This window comes from Coregonus clupeaformis, chromosome 37 (genome assembly GCF_020615455.1).
Source record: "Coregonus clupeaformis isolate EN_2021a chromosome 37, ASM2061545v1, whole genome shotgun sequence".
In the NCBI taxonomy this organism is placed as follows: domain Eukaryota; kingdom Metazoa; phylum Chordata; class Actinopteri; order Salmoniformes; family Salmonidae; genus Coregonus; species Coregonus clupeaformis.
Window position 1 is genome coordinate 22972657 of NC_059228.1, and position 22494 is coordinate 22995150.

Consider the following 22494-nt stretch of genomic DNA (forward strand, 5'->3'; position numbering starts at 1 on the left):
GACTCAGAGTATACATGCAGCAGAGTTGTGTTGCATTCCTAATCTGTAAAACTGGATAGGTTTAACAGGCTTTGGTAATGGGATTAAATTGTTGTGAGGCAGGGGTTTACTGAGGAGGGAGAGATGTTTGAGGGAAGTAGAAATATGGAAGTCTTGAGGGGTCCTCCATAGAATGAACACACGGAAATGGCAGGAAGCTATTGGCTGAAATAAGAAAAGCACAGCGAAGGGAGCGGGTATATCTACAATGCTGTCAGGTCAATATGTGGGGAGACCATTGGCTTTGTTTTGCAGTGTGTGGGGATTGTTTTTCTTGTCAAGAATTGTTTTAGAAATATGATTTTGGATGAACATCTTGATACATGTTTTATAATTTGTAAAAATGATAATAATAATAATAATAAACAAGCAATATCATTAGAAAGGATTCATTCAATAATTTGCAAATGATAATATACAAGAGTGTACACTAATGCATGGTTAATACTGATGTAATTACACATGCAATGTAATTTAGACATTCTCTATAACAAATCTTCTCACTCTTTGTCTAGCTGGACTGAAAATGGTCTGAGAATTACAGAGATTTCCCTGGTGTTGTGCATGAAATCTCCATATTACAACGTTCTCCCATGTAGCGTTTGAATATCTTAATTAGTGTGGCATTGAGAATCTGTCTGATAATTACAGGCTGATTAAAGGCATAGGCCAAGCACTCAACATGATGTACACACTCAAATGAAACATTCCCATTCACCCTGATAAAAGGGATGCTGTTATTTGATTACAGCTAATTCAATTATTCACTGACTGACACAGTCTGTAAGCCTTTTGACATGTTTTCCATATGCTGTGTGTTCGTCATGGATTAATCCATCCTTGTAATGTTTTTCTTTGTATATTCCCCCTAAGGTTGTATATTCATCTAGCTATTTCAGTAAACATAAGGTCATATTATCCTACACACAACCCACAGGTGATTTTGCATACACTACTTATTTATTACCTAAGAATGAAAGAGTGGAGTTGTGAAAAACAAGTGTGTGTGATGTACAGTAGGAGCCTGGAGCCAACACGCCAGACCAATCGGCCCTCCAACTGGGACATGAGGCAGCAGCTCGGCCAAGACCACAGCTAACAAGCCGCACCACTACTCTGTGCAGTACACACACATGCACACACGCACACAAGGACACACACACCTTCCGTGAGAGGCTAGCAATGTTACTGCCATGTAGGGGTTGGCTAGGGAGTTCTTATCTCGACTGGGCAAACTCCCTCCATGATAGGGACATTTGCAGGACATCTTATCCTCTGGTCCTCTGTAGGAATGAGATAGCTGGTACCTTTATCACCACAGCCTCTGGAAAGCTTAGACACACGGTAACAAGGATCTTTGGGTTGGCAGGGAATGCAGACTGACTGCCATGTCCTACAGAGAGTAGAGAGATAGACAGATCAGTGGGACCACGTAGCACTGCTGTTAAATTACATCTCTCTCTCTCTGCCTCTGAGTGGAGTGGGCTCTTTCTCATTTCAGCCTAAAATGAGAACTGTTTTTGTCTGGAGGTTGAGACTGTAATGAACCAGCCTGAGCAGAAATAAACACACATCTTAATGTGAGCTCATTGCATCAGTTCAAATTTGTTTCATTAGAGAGGGTGAGGATGGGAGAGAGAGAGAGAGAGAGCGATAGAGAGAGATAATTTATAAAAAGGACAAGGAAGGACACAAAAAGAGGGTGAGGCTACGAAAGAGGTGGGAGAGAGGAGGAGGGGGTATTTTGCCATTAGTTATCTTGGCACCAGAGTAAACAGAAAACATTTGTAGGATGTTGTGTGAATTTGCCGAGCCATCTCCATGACAACTCTATTTTCCGGTCGCATCTTTAATGAATAGGTAATAGAAGAAATGCAAACGCAAAACTTCATTACTGCTACGATCATCTGCAATGAAAGGGAATTACAGAGGCTTGCTGAATATTTGTCCGGCACAACATGAGGGTAAACTTGTGTTTAGGGGGACTGGGAGAAGGGCAGTATTGGAGCTCTTTGTTAATAATGTAGGTGAGGGTACCTCTGAATAGGCAGCTAGTCCGGGTGGTTGTGGAGATAGTGGTATGAGGAAACAGTGTAGCTTTTCCAGACAACAGCCATTCACTTAGACTACGCCAATTGAATCCTTGACGAAACAGACTCCAGACAATATCAGCTGTTATTGAAATGTTTCACCAAGAATACTTATTTGTTGCAACATGTCTCTTTCTGTCTATCCACATAGGCCTATTTGTTTTTATGGGAAAGACTTGACAATATCATGCTTTGTGTTCCAAGGACATCATCCAATCATATTATACTAAAAGGACCTTTGGGTCTACAGTTCAGCATCACAAAGAAGCTCAAACATGTACATTTCATTTTGTTGCCACCTTGCACTTTGCTCCCTCAAGGCTGACCAATATTATCATGTTGCTTAGAGGTGATGAAAATATTTTATTTTTTATTTACAGATCAAAATCTGAGGAAAGTAGGGGATGAGGGAAAGTGCCTTGCAATAACATGAAGGCCACCTTCGTTTGTTTTAGCACCTTCATGCATGCAGGGATACATAGAACTTTGGTTGTCTGGCAATCTTCCTCTCCTTATCAAAGTATTTTCTCTCTAGCAGGTGCAGAACCTCTCAACTCGTCACATCAAAGAGACACACCTGCAAATAAATAACAGCAAACAGGGCCTCCAGTACCAAAGAGGTACGATTCATTTCAAAGTGTCTCATTTAATATTCATCAACGTACGCTTTCGTGGTTGAAAGCTTGTTTACTGAATTGTGTCTTTTGTCTGTGAGAGACAGTGAGTGGAAGTGTGATACGCCAGCTGGCATCTGTTTGCACTTGTTGGTCCATATTTACACATCACAGTGTGCACACAAACATGCAAAAACATACACAGTAGCACTCGCGCGTGCATACACACACACATACACACACATGCATACAAACATGGTGTGGATGGACAACATAGGACTCGTTCGACATTGCAGCCGACTGCCGACTGACTGATCTGCAGATTACCTTGCATCATAAATAACTACTCATTATTATTAGTAGATCAGTCAGTCAGTCAGTATGTACCCACAATGCATCATGGAATTGATGATGTCCATTGAGTATGGGTTATTTCACTTATCATGGTTATGATGGGGGGAATGGGTTTTCCTGAGTTTTGTAGAGTTAGGGTGGGTGGGGGAGTTGTTCTTGACCTCTCTGTGAACTGAATAAATTAGGACGCTGTTGCCACAGAGATTTAAAATATGTCACTACGTCGGAACAGAGGGTGGGTGGAGTGGGCAGAGCAAACAAAAACAAAACTACCTACAAATATACAGACAGAGAAAGGGGTCAAGTCGTCTGTAACTGAGTTCATGGTTCTCAATGTGTTCCCCTGTGAGTTCTTCCTCCTCTATGAAGAGTGTGTGTGTGTGTGTGTGTGCGTGTGCGTGCGTGCGAGTGTAGGTTTATTACTTTTATTATTATTGCTCTATTTTCTTTCTCTCTGATTGGTTGAGAAGGGCCTGTTGTTTACGAATAAAATGTGATTTGATGCTGAGCTCCTTGAGGCTGGGGCGTGGTGCACAGTCAATGCATCGAACAGGCATGTTGTGGCAAGTCCAAGACCAGCACTACAGCCTCACTATCCAGCAGGTGCAGGCAGAAAATACAGCCCAAAGTAACTCACAGACAGATGGACTGACGGACTGCCAGACAGAGAGGTGCAGGTGTTACTTTGTAAGCAGCACCTGCTTCTCAATACGGCTAGAGGCTCCTCTTCATGAATACTGTATCTACAATTCTCTCCCCAAGCATTAATACAGTCACACAATCTACCGGTTCATAACTTTCATCAATCAAACAAAGAACACAGAAACCCTGATACCACCTCCACTCTTCGTCCCTTATCCAAGTTCAGTTCAACTGCCTCTGTAGATAAAATATGTGATGGTGATTTGATGGTGAATTGCGATTCCAGGTGGATACATCTTTACCTTTCTTTACATTACTGTATAGTTTGGTTGTATTTTTAGCATGTCTCCCATAGGGTAGAAGATAAAAGATAAGAGGACGATCTTAGATAGAAGACAGGTGACTATCTAACTCTTTCTCTGCTCCTGTGGTTACTGAACACATGTTCTGTCAATCCACTGTCTCCAGCAGCCAACCTACTAACTGTGAGAGAACGGATGGTTCAAAAGGTCAGCTCATTGTCTAATTAATCTCTTCTATAAATACTGTATGATCTAACAGTGAAGTAAAGGTCAGGCATGATAGAGACCCCGGAGAGAAATAAAAAAAAGTGAAACAATCTCCCTGTAGAGTGCTCATTGAAAGAGAGCAGCTGCTCCCAAGCCCGCCTCTCTCTCTCTCTCTCTCTCTCTCTCTCTCTTTGCCAGCATAGAGAATATACAGACATCCCAAGCAGGTGTTCTCCTTGCCTTACACCCGACCCTTCCTCCTCTCCCTCCTCTCCTCAGTGCTCCAGTACAGTCGGCCATGTTTAAGTGGTTCCAGTGAAACAGATTGCTGCTGAGGGGTATCTGCCAGCCTTTGGGACATGTTGTAGCGCGTCTAATAAACATCATCAAGCTCCCTTCCATGCAGACTCTCTAAATTGTCTGTCTCTGACATGAAGTTCCGATTTCTCTCCCTTTTTTATTTTCCAAGCCTGGGCCCATGCCAGGTGACGTCTTTCTTGATGAGGTCATGCACAACATAACAGATAACTACAGTACTTGTCAGACTATAACAATTACTCATACAGAGCTGCCATCTGCTGGAGATATTGTGAATTTAGCCACGAAACCCTCTGTAGGCGCAGTACTGAAGACAGAACAGACCACAGGAAGGCACACAATCACACACACACACATTCCATCTCAATCATGTTTGCTATTCAGCTGGTGGAAGTGCCTCAGATGGATTGTAGCAGTATCAATTCGACCAAGCTCGAAATAAAAAGCTTGCATTTTAATGGTGAATCTTTCATCAGTAGAGGAATATAATGCCATAATGTCTACTCAGTGTCTTCTTTTGTCTTTTATCCATCACATCTAATAATCTTTCTCATTTATGATGTGATTAATTTACAAGGTTTTTAATCTACTTTGTTAAATCCTGTGATGAATGGTGTACTTTAGATGGCCCTTTATTACGTAATTAATCAGGACTTGATGAATTACTGAGGAGCAAAAGGGATGGTGGTAGTCTGATCTGTTTTCCCTTAAGAACCCAGTTTCACTGTAAAATGAGAAATGTATAATACAATTCAAAATCTCCGTATCTCAATGTTTGCGTTTTTTATTTGCACTTGTAAGACTATCAAGATGTGTTGCCTTCAGATTTCCTAAAGAAGAGTATCTGGATAATATGGTGTATTCATCTCATGCCTGCTATGGTAGGAGTATCTGGAAGGCTTGGATGAGGAGGAGCAGTTGGTAGCTGCCAGCACTCCAAGGGACACAGGACGGTCCTCATCATGCCTCCCAAACCACATAAAGTGCTCTCCTGCATGGGCAGCAGCTGCCACAGTTGACCTCTCCAGATAGTTCCTGGAAAACGCCCTCTGTGGCGCCCTCTGTGTCCTGGCTGTCCTGGTAGTCTGTCTGATAGGTTGAGAAGTCTCCCCTCGTTTGCCCCATGTCACTCACACTTCCAAAGATGATGTCTTTCTTTTCTTTGTAGTGGGCGCTTTACCCCAGTTTACTTAAATTAATTTGAAACTAGTTAGGTACCGTTTTATTTAAAGGTCCAGTGCAATTAAAACCTTGATTTTACTTTGTTTGATATATATTTCTACACTATGAGGTTGGAATAATACTGTGAAATTGTGACATCACCAGGCGGTAAATTAGTTAATAGACCAATAACAAAGGCAGTTCCAAACCTCTCCGCCAATAACAGCTCGTTTTCAGTTTTCCCCTCCACACTCAGACCACTACCAAACAGTCCTAGCATTTTAATTGAAAACAACCACAGTAAGGTAGGCTAGATAATTGTTACCCAGAAATAATTTGATATTGAGATAGAAACGGCTGCATTGGACCTTTAACCTTCCATAATAATTTAACTGGGGGAAAGGGAATGTGAAAATAAAGGAACAATTCATGTTGCTAAAGATAAGAAATCAGGGTAAAGAATAGACAAATAAAATAATCACAACATAAGATAATGAATAGAGATAATGAATATAATGTTATTAAAAAAAAGTCTAGCCTTTTCTGTAAACTCACTGGAAGCTTCTAGGAGGTAATGGCATATCCGGGTCATAATTAAACAACTGTGAAGGGAGCAGCAACTAACAAGAGTCAGAGTACATCGGTTGAAACATCACAACCGACATGTTCTATCAATCTAAAAGTCCAACCCTAACCACCCTTCTTTTATATGTGTTTGTCCAAATCCAATCATATAAGCTACTGTATTTTATCCTGTTGTATTAAAATACACTTATCGTTGTTAGCTTCATTTGCAGTTTGGCTCAATTCATAATCCTGCACATGCAGTCTTTTATTTTGCTTTTTTACCCGGAAGTTGTGAGCGCTATACTCTGATCAAAGAGATTACAAAAGGAGGAGATAAGAATCCTAGCGGAAATAAATTGAAGAACGTATAACGCTCCAACAAGCAGACTTTCGACCAATCGCATTTACGTTGTTATGCTGCATCAAACGGTTACTAAACCGTCGTCACGCAATCCCTTCTAAAAATCAGGGTATGTGTCGAGAAACCTGCCTATTCTCCTCAAAAGTACGTAATGTCACGATTTTAAAGTTATACGATATCACAGAAGACAAGTTAGTTATCTGAAATCCAGGAAAATATTTGTAATACTGAGCTTTTTCTTCACGTAATTCGTGCTTATGTTGGGTTTTTGTGCTAGCGCCCAATTGACTTCCACTGACTCCTCGAAGGAGCGAGATCGCCTTGTCGGAGTGTACCCAGAATGCACCGCGCCGCCCATTGACAACGTACGGGCAACGTGCACAGTGTGCAGTAATACGACGCTAATGGAGTTTCCCATCTCCTCAAAAGTGTCCCTGCTCTGATGTGTTGCTTTACCAGAGAAGAAGAGGCGAAGCGAGAGGAATAACTGGGCCCAAAATCTCTTCTCTAGCAGGTGACGGTTTGTAATTTTTTCAAGCTCACCAAGCGAGGAGCTTTTATATGGATGTCAATGAGAGCGTGCCGAATTTGGTTAGCAAAAAATTAAATGGCTTATTTACTAAGTGTGTCTTATTTTATCGAATAGAAGTTTCGTAACGATTGGGTTGTTACGAGTGTACTGATATAAGTTGGACACGTGACATTGCTACAACTTTGAGAAAAAACACTTTATATCGGAGTTGTGCCTGGTCGTCACTAGTTACCACAGCCACAAAGTCATAAACCCCGGCTATTTCTACAATGTATCTTCTTAAAATGCGATTTTGAACCTAAGCCTAACCTCATGCCTAACCCTAACCTTAAATTAAAACCAAAAACCAAATGTTTGTTTTCATGAATTTTTACATATAACTTTCTGGCTGTGTTAACTAGGGGAAACCTTTGTGCCTGTTGTTCACACGCGTATCTGCCCTCTCATTGGCTAGAATGGTCCCACCTGATTTTGCCTTCTCCGGACTGCCTTCCGTTTTTGAAGACATTTATTTTCATTGTTAGAGCGGCCGCTAGAGTATCTGGTCAATATAATGGATAATCTGTGGCTTTACGCAAACGTGTGTTCTGTCAACAGCAACAAACAGCAGAACGCAGCAAGTGGTGTTGATACAGTCTGGAAGACTGCAGAACGGTGATATTGTTGGCTATCTTGCTAATTTTGTTCATATCGTTTGGCTCAGATGAACAAATATGTCGCGTGTGTAAAGCTATAACGCTAGGTAGCTAGCTAGGGAGCTAATCAGCAGGTGGTGGATTAGCTACAGTGGCTAGCTAGCTAACACTTGCAATTAGCTTAGTTTATCACTGTGTATTTGTTGTTGACGTTTTCAGGAAGCTAGCTAGTTAGCTAAGGACGGCTACCCCTTGGGCAGCATTCGTTTTTGTAGCAAGTAGCTAGCTTGTAGACATAAAATGAGTTCAGCACCAGGGAACCGAGAGGACGGCGTCCTTCCAGACCGTGGAAGTGAAGAAGTGGATGACAGTGGGGGTGATAGTGCCAGTGGCAGACAGGTAAGCTGTACAGTAGCTAGCAAGCTTTGAACTGCAGTTATGTGTCTATGCATGTTATAGCTAGCTAGCTGTACATACATGTGATATTTAAATGTATTAAATTAGTTGTAGCTAACTTCACAATAATCTAGCTGTCTAACGCTACTTTTTAAGTTGTCTGAGTTTACCATCAATGCTACCATTGTTTACGTGTATCAAAGGAGTTGGAGATGTGCCTTGGCAACAACGAAATAAAGAGCCGTGCAGTGGTGAAGTACTCTGCTGCCCCTCCACCCACCACCTATGCACTACTGCAGGAGAAGACAGACCTGAAGCTGCCTCCTGCCAACTGGCTCCGGGAGAGCCCCCAACTTGGGCCTGCAGGATCCACTGTACTAGGGTCCAGCAGCAAGAGCAAACCTTTCTCCAGGTGAAGTGCTGGTTATTCAGCCCTCAAAACGAGATGTGATATCTGGTGGTATGCATCATCACTGAATTGGTGCAAGGTGCTCATGTACATGTATTTTCTTCTATCTACAGTTTTGGGATGGCCTATGACTTCATTGATTCTATTGGGGATGATGTTGATGTGGTGTCAGACTCTGAGGTAGGTCTATCCGCTCAACAGCTAAGAATTTGTTTTGCTACTATATTATGTGTTTGACATGTTTGGTAATCAAAACTGTTTGTTGAACCTAACGGTTTCATTCTCTTTTCTACTCAGAACATCAAGAAGCTGTTGAAGATCCCCTACAGTAAGTCCCATGTCAGTATGGCCGTCCACCGCGTGGGAAGGACTCTCCTTCTTGATGAACTGGACATTCAGGAGCTCTTCATGAGGTCCTCTCAGGTACAATTAGACAGCCATCGGAGAAGAAAGCCTGAAAATGTCTGAACAATTGACAATGGTTGTAGAAATACATTTGATTGTGTTTTTCTTTGATTGTAGCCAGTATAGTAGTATGATCTATATGTATATTATGTCAGACAGGAGATTGGACATGGCTGAAGGAGTTTTACCAGAGACTAATAGATCAAAAGTGGCAGAGAAAAAAGAAGAGCAAGGAACACTGGTACCAAAAAGCAATCCTGTCCAAGTTCCTCTACTACAGGTGAGTTATTTGAGGTTGGACATAGGGCTGTCGCCTCAGTGACCACATTACCACCACACCGGCAGTCACCAGTCATGACCGCAGTCAAATTCCCTGTGACCGTTGGTCACGGTAATCCCATCCAAAACTGTGCAAATTACTGGGGCTGATGGGTAGCCTACCCAACTTGCTAACGGCCTTTGATTGAATTTGAATGATCTAAGTGATGAGGACAAATGGTGATGGGAGTTAGAGCTCCTGTTCCGAAATGGACACCAGAAAGCCCTGAACCCAATATGCATAAATACATTTTAAAAACCCATTCCGAACGGACATAAGGACAACCAGACCCAGCTGTATGGACCCGATCGGGTCCACACCCGGTCCAATCCGAGTGAGGGAAGCAGCAAAAAAGCCAATTGTTTTGCTACTTTATTAACCGGCGCAATTAACAAAAGGGAGAGGGAGAGGCACAGAGCGAGCAGCTGTAGCTACTATGGAGCGGTGGAGGGGCCATGCGGTGTGTGTAAGTAAGACGCGGGAGGCTCGGAGCACTGGAGCAGACGGAGGGAGAGGGACAGCAACCACTGTTAACTCGCGCTAGTAGACTGCTAGTTATTTATCATCCCATCCGATTACATAGTATCTGTCTTGACTGCATCAAACCGAGAGAAACTAGTTAACTAGGCTAATTGAGGCTAGCCATAACGCTACTGTGCTTCTCACCGTCCTACAGTTAGCCTACAAATAACAACTCCATTCAGATTATAAATAGCAGCTTGCCTGTTGGCTTTTGGTCATTGTAGCCTTTCCTTCTGATTTTGTCATTTTAATTCCATTGACTAGATATCTCCTAACCTGCTTGCCACCCAAATCATAAATATAGTCGTATCATGCAGCCAAATGTTTCGATTTCTAAGACATTCTGAGGTTTGTAGGCCTATCACAACTAAAGTGACCAATTAACTCTAAATTAAGTGTAGCCTATTGTTTCAAATTATCACTTTTATGCTCAACACAATAGCCGCTCCATTCAACTTTTTAAAATGTAGGCCTATGTTTTCCAAAGGAGCGCATCAGCAGCTTGTATGTGTGGAAGTCCGGAGATGCTAATCGTGTTTGTTAATTAACAGTCAATTACCGTGAGACCAGCAGTCATTTGCATGAGTTACCGGCTGACAGAGTTTCATGACCGCCACAGCCCTAGTTGGACTACTAGCCTACTTGTTAATGTGACAGACTTGCAATAGAAACAAGAACCTTATTTTAGCAAGAGTAAATCCTAAAGGTTGACTCCTCCATGTATTCTCTAGTATTAATGGTGATGGAGCCGCAGAGCCTGTCCCTGACTCAGACAACCCTGATGAGGGGTGTGGGGCGGAGGAGTTTGGTCCCTCCTGGCCAGCTACCTTCACCAGCAACCCTTCAGACACAGAGGAGTCCACAGCCCACAAAGAGGTAGGTCACCCTTTATGGAAATGGGTAGCAATGTGCAGTACCTTAAGTCTGTGTTGTGCTCTTGTTGAGTTTCAGTTTCTTCCTTGGTGACTGTATGTCCATTCCTTACAGGAAGGGGTTCCCATGGACAGCAAGTATGCATTGGGACAAGTGGCTTCCAAAGAGCAGAACCTTACCACACTGTTCAACGAGGGGGAGAACAGTCAGGTAGGGTCATCAACAGGATGATTAAAGATGTGCATTTTCTGTCTTTTGTTTAGTTGGCATTTGTTTCTTTGATTGTAGATTCGTTTCATCTATTCAATTCAAGTATCCATTCAACTTTTCCCTCAACTTTTTTTTTTTACAGGGTTTGAGGAATGACTTTGTGAGGAACATCTTGTGGACGTTTGAGGACATCCACATGCTGGTGGGGTCCAACATGCCTATCTTTGGAGGAGGACGCTACCCAGCTGTCAGCCTGCGGCTCAGGTCAGAATCACGTAAAGTGGGGAACAATGGCCCCAGAAGCATCATTCATGGCAGTCAATATAAAAATGTTCAATTGGTTTACTACTGTTCCACAGCAATGTTCCCCTGCAAAATACCTAGAAGGTTCTTTCTTTTTTAGGGATAACAACAAGCCAATCAACATTCTCACAGGTATTGATTACTGGCTGGACAATCTGATGTGCAATGTTCCAGAGCTCGTCATGTGCTTTCATGTAAATGGTATCGTCCAGGTAAATAAGCCCTGTCTTTAATGCCCAAACTTGTCATTTTTAACCCTATATACATATTCACAATTGAACACTGGGGCGGCAGGTAGCCTAGCTGTTAAGAGTGTTGAGCCAGTAACCGAAAGGTCGCTGGTTCGAATCCGCGAGCCGACTAGGTGAAAAATCTGTCTGTGCCATTGAGCAAGGAACTTTAACCCTTATTGCTCCTGTAAGTCACTCAGGCTAAGAGTCTGCTAAATGACTAAAATGTAAACACTGTTCTAAAGTTAGTGCTGATTTGTTCTTTGGTCAGAAATATGAGATGATCAAAACGGAAGACATCCCTGATCTGGAGAACTCCACCTTCTCAACCAGGGTTGTGAAAGACATCGCTCAGAACATTCTGTCCTTCCTCAAGTCTAACTGCACCAAAGAGGGCCATACCTACTGGCTCTTCAAAGGTGGGAGATAACACAACACACTCACTGTAACTCCTGTAGGACTTACAAAATAAACCTAGTAAATAAACAGTACTATGTGGTAGTAGCCCTACTTAATCTTACTGTCCCGTTTCTGTGCTTCATCAGCTAGTGGAAGTGACATCGTAAAGCTGTATGACCTCACCACTCTCTGTGAGGAAGCAGCAGAGGAGAAATGCCAGAACCCATTCACTCTGCCTGTGGCGGTGCTCCTTTACAAGTAGGTACCTGCAACCTGACACAGTATTAACACATGTCCCTGAAACCAGTACACAACACATACAGTTTTCAGTCAGTACAGTAATGACAAATACAGTAAGTCCAACAGGTGGCACCAGACTATACATTCTGTTTTGTAGAATGTGCGTTGTTGTTCTTGCAGAGTGGCTAGCAACATGATGCTGAAGAAGAGCCAGAACAGGAAGCACTATGGAACAATCAGAACGTTGCTCCTCAACTGTGTTAAGCTCCTGGACCAGGAGAGGCACCCACAGGTAATGGACTGGACTCGCACTCATACTCCACATGACCAAAGGCCTTTGTTTCAAAAATGTTTGTGCAAACCTCTCATTGATATCCAAAGACGTGTAATTAATTTTTCGTGCAAATTTCTCATTTGTTGAACAACCCGGCTAGCCTGTTCCTTCTCTGTTGTTGGCATGTTCCCTCTCTCTAACCGTCCTCTCCCCTTTCTGATTGGCTCAGATCATAGCATCGGCCCACTACATGCTGGCAGAGCTGTTCCAGTTGGACGAGCCTCCAGAGGATGGAGCTGGGGGGGAGTCGCTGCGGGCCGGGGGCTCAGAGGACAGCTACAGTGACGAGGAGGAAGAGGAGGATCATGAAGATCTACCAGAGGACAGTGATGAGAACGCCTCCTTTAGTACCGCGTTGGACTCACAGGATGATAGCAAAGCTGTAGCTATTATCAAATCAGTGGGGGAGCTGTCTGTTCCAGAGAAGTACAAGTCCACTCACCAGATCAGGGTGAGTGTCACACATTTGTCGCTAGCTACTCTGTTTGGGTGACATTGTGGATATGTTTACATATCTTGACCTAACTAGAAACTAGCCGCTACACGGAGTGAGTAGAGTTGTCTTAGAGGTGTTTTAGATGTTCTATCTAGACAATGAAGTAATCCTGTTACCCCCCACTGCAGCCAATCTACGCATTTCCCGTCTCTCAAGACAAGGAGGAAAGATGTCGGCACGTCCTCAGCTACGTCTTAAAGGTGGGCCTCTACTGTAGTATGGTGATAGTTATGGGATTGTAAATGTACTTTAAATCGTCTACAGTGGGGGGAAAAAAGTATTTAGTCAGCCACCAATTGTGCAAGTTCTCCCACTTAAAAAGATGAGAGGCCTGTAATTTTCATCATAGGTACACGTCAACTATGACAGACAAAATGAGAATTTTTTTTCCAGAAAGTCACATTGTAGGATTTTTAATGAATTTATTTGCAAATCATGGTGGAAAATAAGCATTTGGTCAATAACAAAAGTTTCTCAATACTTTGTTATATACCCTTTGTTGGCAATGACACAGGTCAAACGTTTTCTGTAAGTCTTCACAAGGTTTTCACACACTGTTGCTGGTATTTTGGCCCATTCCTCCATGGCTAGGCCACTCCAGGACCTTGAAATGCTTCTTACGAAGCCACTCCTTCGTTGCCCGGGCGGTGTGTTTGGGATCATTATCATGCTGAAAGACCCAGCCACGTTTCATCTTCAATGCCCTTGCTGATGGAAGGAGGTTTTCACTCAAAATCTCACGATACATGGCCCCATTCATTATTTCCTTTACACGGATCAGTCGTCCTGGTCCCTTTGCAGAAAAACAGCCCCAAAGCATGATGTTTCCACCCCCATGGCTCACAGTAGGTATGGTGTTCTTTGGATGCAACTCAGCATTCTTTGTCCTCCAAACACGACGAGTTGAGTTTTTACCAAAAAGTTCTATTTTGGTTTCATCTGACCATATGACATTCTCCCAATCCTCTTCTGGATCATCCAAATGCACTCTAGCAAACTTCATGTACTGGCTTAAGCAGGGGGACACGTCTGGCACTGCAGGATTTGAGTCCCTGGCGGTGTAGTGTGTTACTGATGGTAGGCTTTGTTACTTTGGTCCCAGCTCTCTGCAGGTCATTCACTAGGTCCCCCCGTGTGGTTCTGGGATTTTTGCTCACCGTTCTTGTGATCATTTTGACCCCTCGGGGTGAGATCTTGCGTGGAGCCCCAGATCGAGGGAGATTATCAGTGGTCTTGTATGTCTTCCATTTCCTAATAATTGCTCCCACAGTTGATTTTTTCAAACCAAGCTGCTTACCTATTGCAGATTCAGTCTTCCCAGCCTGGTGCAGGTCTACAATTTTGTTTCTGGTGTCCTTTGACAGCTCTTTGGTCTTGGCCATAGTGGAGTTTGGAGTGTGACTGTTTGAGGTTGTGGACAAGTGTCTTTTATACTGATAACAAGTTCAAACAGGTGCCATTAATACAGGGAACGAGTGGAGGACAGAGGAGCCTCTTAAAGAAGAAGTTACAGGTCTGTGAGAGCCAGAAATCTTGCTTGTTTGTAGGTGACCAAATACTTATTTCCCACCATAATTTGCAAATAAATTCATAAAAAATCCTACAATGTGATTTTCTGGGAAAAAAATTCTCAATTTGTCTGTCATAGTTGACGTGTACCTATGATGAAAATGACAGGCCTCTCTCATCTTTTTAAGTGGGAGAACTTGCACAATTGGTGGCTGACTAAATACTTTTTTCCCCCACTGTATCTGCTTAGTTCAAGACATGGCATATGAGAATGGGTTGGACCATACTTTTCTCGTCAATCATAAAAAATAGAAATCGAATGATCCTCCATTGTTAAGACAGTGGAAGAATCAAATGCATTATTATTATTTAAATATTGAAAAGGTATGGGCGAGAGAGAAACACAGAATAGTGCAATTTGAGGCCAAATGGCATAAAGTCTTACAAGCACTGGCGATAGATGCGGTGGGAACGTGGGTCTGGGCAGATGTGATGAAGTGGATGTTTGTGTGCGTCTGTCTGTTGTCTTTTGTCTGTATATGTTTATATATTGTTTGAAAAATAAAATTGTACAAAAAAGGGATTGGTTATCACTAAAATAAATGCTGTGTATGTGAGCGCTAAAGGTTGGATGTGATTGGCAGGGACTAAAAGCAGTGGACGGCAGCATTAAGAAGGAGAGTGACCTCCCAGCTGCTGACCCCAACACCCCCATTCCCCTGAAGTACGAGGATGGGAGTAAGGCCGTGGAGAAAGGGATCGCACTCCTCCTGGACAGAGGTTGGCCATCACTGACCCCATCAAGAAGCATAGATATACTACATTATTGATAATGAATGATGATGTACCATAATGAGCAGGTTCCTCGTTATATGTGAAGATGCTCCGGGAAGAGCCCCTAATAAATACCTCAATTTCTTTGCCTCTTTATGTCTCTTTCCCTATATATCTCTTATCCCCTCTCTCTCTCCCTTCCCCTCCGTCTCTCTCCCTTCCCCTCCGTCTCTCTCCCTTCCCCTCCGTCTCTCTCCCTTCCCCTCCGTCTCTCTCCCTTCCCCTCCGTCTCTCTCTCCATTTCTCTTGGGTACAGCTGGTCCCTTCCAGGAGGACCGGAAGCATCCGACCAGGTCGGGGATGATCCCAGGGTCCTGGCAGCACCGTATGAAGCTGCAGCTCTTCTTCAAGGCGTCCAAGGCCTACTACGTACTGTCAGACGCTGCCACTAACCTGCTCAAGTATGGTCGGGCCCTGCGCTACATCAAACTGGCCCTGCAGTGCCACGGTCAGTGTCTCCTCTCCGGTTCAGCTAGGCATTCTGGGAAATGTAGTTTTGATCAGATTGGCTGCCTGAGATTGGACTGATGGATAATGTAGGCGACCTGTTGAAATAGTGTTGAACCTTCCTTGCTACCTCCATTCCTTCATCCTTCTCTTTATCTCTCTCCCTCCCTCTGCAGATGCCTACTGTTCAGTGAGCAGTACCCTGCACTCGCGGGTGCTGCTGTTCCACAGCCAGTGTCTGTCTCTGTGTGGGGACATCCAGCTGATGCTTGCCCAGAACGCCAGTAACCGTGCTGCCTACCTCGAGGAGTACAGCTACCAGACCAAGGAGGACCAGGAAGTGCTGCACAGCCTGCACAGAGAGAGCAGCTGCCAGGGTGAAGAGACACTCACACTTTTCAACAATAAACACATAACACATCCCTCCTAATGTCTTCACAATTGACCCAAAAGGTTTCAGTATTCAGTAGATTTAAAGGTCTTGCCATTTAATGTAGTGAAGGGTTTTATTTTTCATTGTTGGACATAAAAACCAAGTGATTTTTATTTAAGAAATCTGTTCCCAAGTATTCCCACGCAAAATAGAGAGAGACGTGATCGTATACAAATGTAAGCAAGATTAGAAATTATGTCTTAGTCAAACATTTATATCTGTTTGGGTTTCTTGCGGTCAATTTGCAGTCTATAAATTATGTGTAATTATGTTCCGGCCCCCCGACCATCCGCTCAAGAAAAAATCGGCCCACGGCTGAATCTAGTTGAGGATCCCTGCTGTGGTGCTTTTCAGAAGCAAGAACCTGTAATAACAAACGCTAACATTACAATACTTAAAAGCTTGAACAATCCTATATATAAATGCAGTGCATCATTGTTGTTACAAATTAGATCAGTCTGGCCTGTGTGACTGTCCCCCAGCCTTTAACATGGCCAGTGACCTGGCCACGGACCCAGAGTACCAGCTGTTTGTGAGCAGTAAGTGTTACGAGGCGGCCTACGAGCTGCTGACCTCCGGGGTGGTGAAGGAGCATGGCCCTGAACAGCTAGCCCAGGTACTGAAGAGACTGGGCAACATTCGCAACGAGATAGGAGTCTTCTACATGAACCAGGCAGCTGCAATGCAGACCGAGAAGGAAGGTAAGGAGTCTGGCCAATCAGTTATGGAGGATACTTTTGTGTAAATGGTTGATTTATTGATTACATTCATGAATGTTGTAAGCAATATATAAGCAATATTTCTGAAACATATCTTTCTTCAGGAAACAATACAAAATATTAACCTCTTCCTCACTCTAACCCCCCCATCCCCTTCCTTTTCAGTGAATAAGTCTGTATCTATAGCTGAACAGGAGATATGGAAGAAGAGTTTCTCGTGCTTTGAGAAGGGCATGAAGGACTTTGAGGCCATCGAGGACAGCACCAACACCTCCCTGCTGCTGTGCAACATAGGCAGACTGATGAGGATCTGTGCCCAGGCCCACTGTGCTACATCTGCAGACCTGAGCAGAGGAGAGTTCTCCCCAGAGGAGGCTCTTTATTACAATAAGGTACCACTACCACACTAATAGAAATATCATTATATAATAGACATATAATAATTTCCATTTCTATACCAACCCCAAGTTGTTTTCCACAATAAATAGAAAGGCATGAAGGCTAAACGATCTGCTTATCTTTGTGCCAGTCACTTTCCTGTCATTTTGTCAACTGCTGCATAAGCTCTCTATAAGGTTTCTTATTTTTTGGCATGTCTTTAAGTAGGGTAATTCAACTTAAAATCACTATGCTTTGTAAGAGTTGGTGCTAATGAAAATGGAGCAGGGACCTTTCCACTCACTCTCTCCCCCTCTTCAGGCTATAGACTACTACCTGAGGGCTATGCGGTCCCTGGCCACCAGAGGGAACCACCCTGCAGTGTGGGACTCAGTCAACTGGGAGCTGTCCACTACCTACTTCACCCTGGCCACTCTGCTGCAGGACTATGCCCCTCTGTCCAGGAAGGCCCAGGAACAGGTAACACTTGGATAGATTCATAGTAGGTGAATGAACAGAATGGAAAATATCTAGCAAGTTAACTAACCATACGAACTCTACTTGCTGCCCTAGGTGAAATGGTTAGCGCCGGTATGAAAATTGTAGGAGCACAGTAATCCATAACTACATTTTCATTGCTGTGGGTTGCCAGATTGAGCGGGAGGTGACAGAGGCCATGCTGAAGTCTCTGAAGTACTGTGACCTGCAGACAGAGTCGGCCCGCCAGCCCCTCTACCAGTACAGAGCTGCCACAATCCACCACCGCTTGGCCTCCATGTACCACAGCTGCTTCCGCAACCAAGTAAGGACCTGACCTAGGACGTATACTTTAACTAGAGCAAGATATCTACCAGTAGTCCTGTTTTTAAACCATTTAAATGTTGTGTTGCATCTGAAGAAGAGCATTAAGGTGTTCAGTCTGTGTAGTACATTCCTGATGTTTCTTCCTCTGTGCCAGGTGGGGGATGAGCACCTGAGGAAGCAACACAGGAGCCTGGCAGAGCTGCACTACAGCAAGGCTGTCCGCCTGTTCCTCAGCCTGAAGGACGCGCCCTGCGAGCTGCTCCGCACCCTGCTGGAGAGGGTGGCCTTCGCCGAGTTCACCATGGCAGGTCAGTCAGGCTCACTCCCCCAGGCCAGGGTCAGGCTCACTCCCAGCCAGGTCGGAACTGTCATAGTCTCCTAAAAGGTGGTGTTATTGAGTAACCGTGTGTTTACAGGTCAGAACAGCAGTGGGGCCAAGCTGAAGACCCTGACAGGAGCCCTGGATATCATGACGGACACTCGCCATGCCTTCCTGCTTATCCACAAAGAGCTGCTAGAGGACCGCACAGAGGTACAGACACAAACACAAATAGAACTTACTGCTGTGGCAGAGGCACTCGGATCGCAGCAATCCCCTTGTACGTTCTGTTTGAGAATCATTGGTTACATCTAACCACCAACTACTCCCACACCACCTCCCGCTTGTTGAAGTTGCACTATTCAGACATCGCTCCGTAATTTCCTGGTTGCTAAAACTAATAGTTTGCCTAATTTCAGTTTATGTGAGTAAATAAGCAAGTATAGTGTAGATAATCATTGTACCATCTAAACCGCTGTGAAATATATTTTCCATAACCAAAAATATTGTATTTTCAGCTGTTTGAAGCTGGTGTACAAAACCGAAAGTAAAAGATGCAAAAAAATAACTTAAGAACGGGAAGCATAGAAATAGCGCACATATAACAGATCTAGCGCTTCTTAGACTTGCTTTCAATGAGAATGACAGATCTATAACTCACATTTCTATGTGAATTTGGTCAGGTCACCTAAAAAGTTACTTTAAATTTCCACATCGTTCTTTTTTTCTTCTGTAGACAGACGGCCCAGAGTTGACAGGACCCCTTGACAGTGGTGCAGATGGCCACACCTCATCAGGGCTGAACACAACAGAAGTGATGAAGTTGATTGGCGTCTTTGAGCCCAGTTTCTCCTTCCTGCTGCTGCAGCTGGTCAAGCTGATGACCGCCATGAAGCGCAAACCAAGGTGAGGAAAGGACTGGTTGTACCCAGCCTGATTTAACCTTGTCCGGCAGGGGACTAAACCAGGACTAAACATGAGATCCAGTAGAAGCATAATACTGAAACTTCCGTAATGTTTTCATCTTAAGACTGGTCAGTCAGTTAGTAGTAGCTTGGTCTTTGTAGGACAGCTCAGAGCATCTTCTCTTTTCTATCAATTTCTTCTTGGATGGATTGGTCACCGTTTTGGAGGAGGAGTGAAGTGGGCAGGGCAGGTAAAGTCAGTGGGAAGATAACAGATAATAATAAAATATGCATAAAAGGTCATTGTGTAAGACCTGGTCGTCAGGTAGGCTTTCTAATAACACTACTGGTTCACTGATTGCCCTCAATACCTTGAGTTACACTCAATACACTGTACTTCGGCCAGCAGATAACTTGAGTATCTAAAGAACTCTAAGCATTTGAATCCCTGTGTGTTAGTCCTGCCCTGCCACAGATGTCCCTCCACACAGAGCTGTGCCTATAGCCTTCTCTTTAACAAGTGTCAATCTCTGTAAGACAGTACACAGTGGCGATAGGGGTTAGGGTGTCATAATCTCAGCATCCCTACACTATTATTGAGGAAATAAGAAATGTTAATACACGTAAGCATAGCTTTGATTAAAAACAGTCATGTGAAAAAGTAAGTACACCCCCTGGAAAGTTGTCTTTTTTTTAAAAATACATATTTGGACAGATGGATATGTAATCTTCACTTCAACACTATTGACAGATAAAGGTAACCTAATTTAACAAATGACACAAAGATTATACTTTGCAATCATTTATTCATCAAAAATCAACAAATGCAATTCCATAGTGTGGAAAAAAATAAGTACACCAACCCCTTTGGCTGAAATAACTTAATGTAGATGTTTCTTGTAACTGTCTATCAGCCTCTTACGTCGACTGGGAGGCATTTTTGCCCACTCTTCTTTACAGTACTGCTTCAACTGTGTTTTGTTCGAGGGCTTTCTTGCATGCACGGCCCGCTTCAAGTCCCCCCACAGCATTTTGATAGGATTGAGATCTGGGCTTTGACTCAGCCATTCCATTCTGTTGTAGCTTTGCTTTTGTGTTTTGGATCATTGTCCTGTTGCAAGATCCATGTTCGGTTCAGCTTCAGCTTTTTGACAGATGGCCTCACATTCTCCTCAAGAATTCTCTGCTACAACATAGAATTCATGGTTGACTCAATGATGGCAAGTTGGTCCTGAGGCAGCAAATCAGCCCCAAACCATAATGCCACCGCCTCCATGCTTTACAGTTGGTATGAGGTTCTTCTGTTCAAAGGCAGTGTTTCGTTTTCGCCAAACATGGCGTCTGGCATTGCGGCCGAACAACTCCACCTTTGACTCATCTGTCCAGAGCACATTGTTCCAGTAGTTTTGGTCTTTACCCAGGTGTTGTCTGGCAAACGTCAGTCATGTCTTGATATTCTTTTTTGAGAGCAGAGGCTTCTTCCTTCCTGACCTGCCATGTAGGCCAAGTTTGTGCAGTCTCTTTCTGACAGTTGACTCATGCACTTCAACATTGATTTACATTTACATTTGAGTCATTTAGCAGACGCTCTTATCCAGAGCGACTTACAGGAGCAATTAGGGTTAAGTGCCTTGCTCAAGGGCACATCGGCAGATTTTTCACCTAGTCTGCTCAGGGATTAGAACCAGCGACCTTTCGGTTACTGCCACAACGTTCTTAACCACTAAGCTACCTGCCGCCCATGTTACCCTGGGGTTCTTCTATGAGCATCTTTCGGTCAGCTCTTGGTCTGAATTTGGTGGGACGACCAGATTGCCAGTGGTCTGGAATGTTCTCCATTTGTAGATGATCTGTCGGACAGTGAAATGATGTACTTCGAATTGCTTGGAAATGGATTTGTAACCCCTCACAGATTCATGTGCATCAATTCGCTTTCTTCTGAGGGCCTCTGGTAGGTATTTTGATCTTGGCATGATGTGTTACCACACTCATATGGTGACCAAACCAGACCAAGTTTCTAATCTATATGGAAGGCTGGACCCTCCTAAGTTTCTCTCTAATGATTTTCTAATCATTTGCACCTGTTTTGGTGCACCTGATTTTAAGTTTAGCCATTTTATGTGACGGTAAAGGTAGGTGTGTACTAACTTTTTCCACATAAGGAAAATGCATGTTTATTTTAATTGCATAACACTTTCGTTTTTTTTGTGCTTTGTTAAATTGAGTTACCTTTATCAATGAATGTGGTGGGAATTTAGCTCAAATATCCATGTTTCCAGGGGGTGGGTGTACTTTTTCACATGACTGTGTACATATCTTTTTTACAATAGCAATAAGGACGAGGAGCTCCTGAAGACCTATAAGAATGTTTACTCCAAGATACTGCGTGCTGAAAAGACTGCTCCACTCCTCAACCGCGTTGAGCTCTTCCTCGACCTCCTGCAACAGCTGACCCCAAAGACAGGAAGCGTTGACCTCGGGGCATCGTTATGACGACAACCAAAATAACAAGGTGTTCACTGCTCTACACCCTCTACACACCTACACCTGCAATGTGAAAGCATCACCAGCTGTGCCTTACTTCCAGACTGCAAAATCCACAGTTTAGTCTTTGGTCTCACCTTTTCAATTGGCTTAGTTTTGTAAAGAAGATTGGAAAATTACCTTTAAAATATATTTTCTTTGTTATCTCTAAATGAGAGATACATGCGCATGACTCAAACTTTGGAGTACCGGTATCTCAATGGGATTTGGTCTTATAAACCTGGATAAAATGTAACAGCACATAAGGTAAGAACATTTCTAACTGATAATGTGCAATAGCCTGCAGGCAATGTTAACTGCGAACTATCCATTCGAAGGATGATTTGTACTGGTTGCTGAGTGTTTGAACGTGTGTGCCTGCATGATTGCCCTGACTTGAAATAAAGGTTTGAATTATATTTCTAATCACCTTGTCTTGATTCATGTTGGTAATGACAATGTATGAACACTACTACACAACACCAACCTTGGTGCCAAGCAGTTCAGCCTATTTCTGTCTGTATCTTGGCATGTGCCTGTAAGTGTGTATGTAGGACTAAAGAGGTCACATGGTGCTGTAATACCTCGTGTAGCTACAATACTGTAATGCCCTGTCACTGAATTGGGTCAACCCCACCCGTTCTCTCTCCACAGCAAATGGAGCA

At 43.5% G+C, this 22494-nt stretch overlaps 1 protein-coding gene across 2 annotated transcripts; it reads left to right on the plus strand.

Moving 5' to 3' along the window:
* Nucleotides 1-7526: 7526 nt before the first annotated feature.
* On the plus strand, nt 7527-22255 carry edrf1 (erythroid differentiation regulatory factor 1). 2 transcript variants are annotated; one of them, XM_041866221.2, is made up of 25 exons: nt 7527-8221; nt 8422-8630; nt 8741-8807; nt 8925-9050; nt 9188-9312; nt 10605-10749; nt 10861-10956; nt 11099-11220; nt 11360-11471; nt 11761-11908; nt 12035-12146; nt 12309-12420; nt 12632-12913; nt 13087-13158; nt 15112-15247; nt 15558-15749; nt 15925-16125; nt 16634-16882; nt 17066-17292; nt 17600-17758; nt 17931-18080; nt 18237-18390; nt 18499-18614; nt 19138-19307; nt 21637-22255. In XM_041866221.2, exons 1-25 carry the CDS (start codon nt 8123-8125, stop codon nt 21797-21799), a joined length of 3744 nt encoding a protein of 1247 aa, XP_041722155.1. In that variant the 5' UTR covers nt 7527-8122; the 3' UTR covers nt 21800-22255. The 2 variants fall into 2 exon arrangements, with proteins under 2 accessions (XP_041722155.1, XP_041722156.1); XM_041866222.2 differs by having other exon boundaries at nt 16664-16882.
* The last annotated feature ends 239 nt before the right edge of the window (nt 22256-22494 follow it).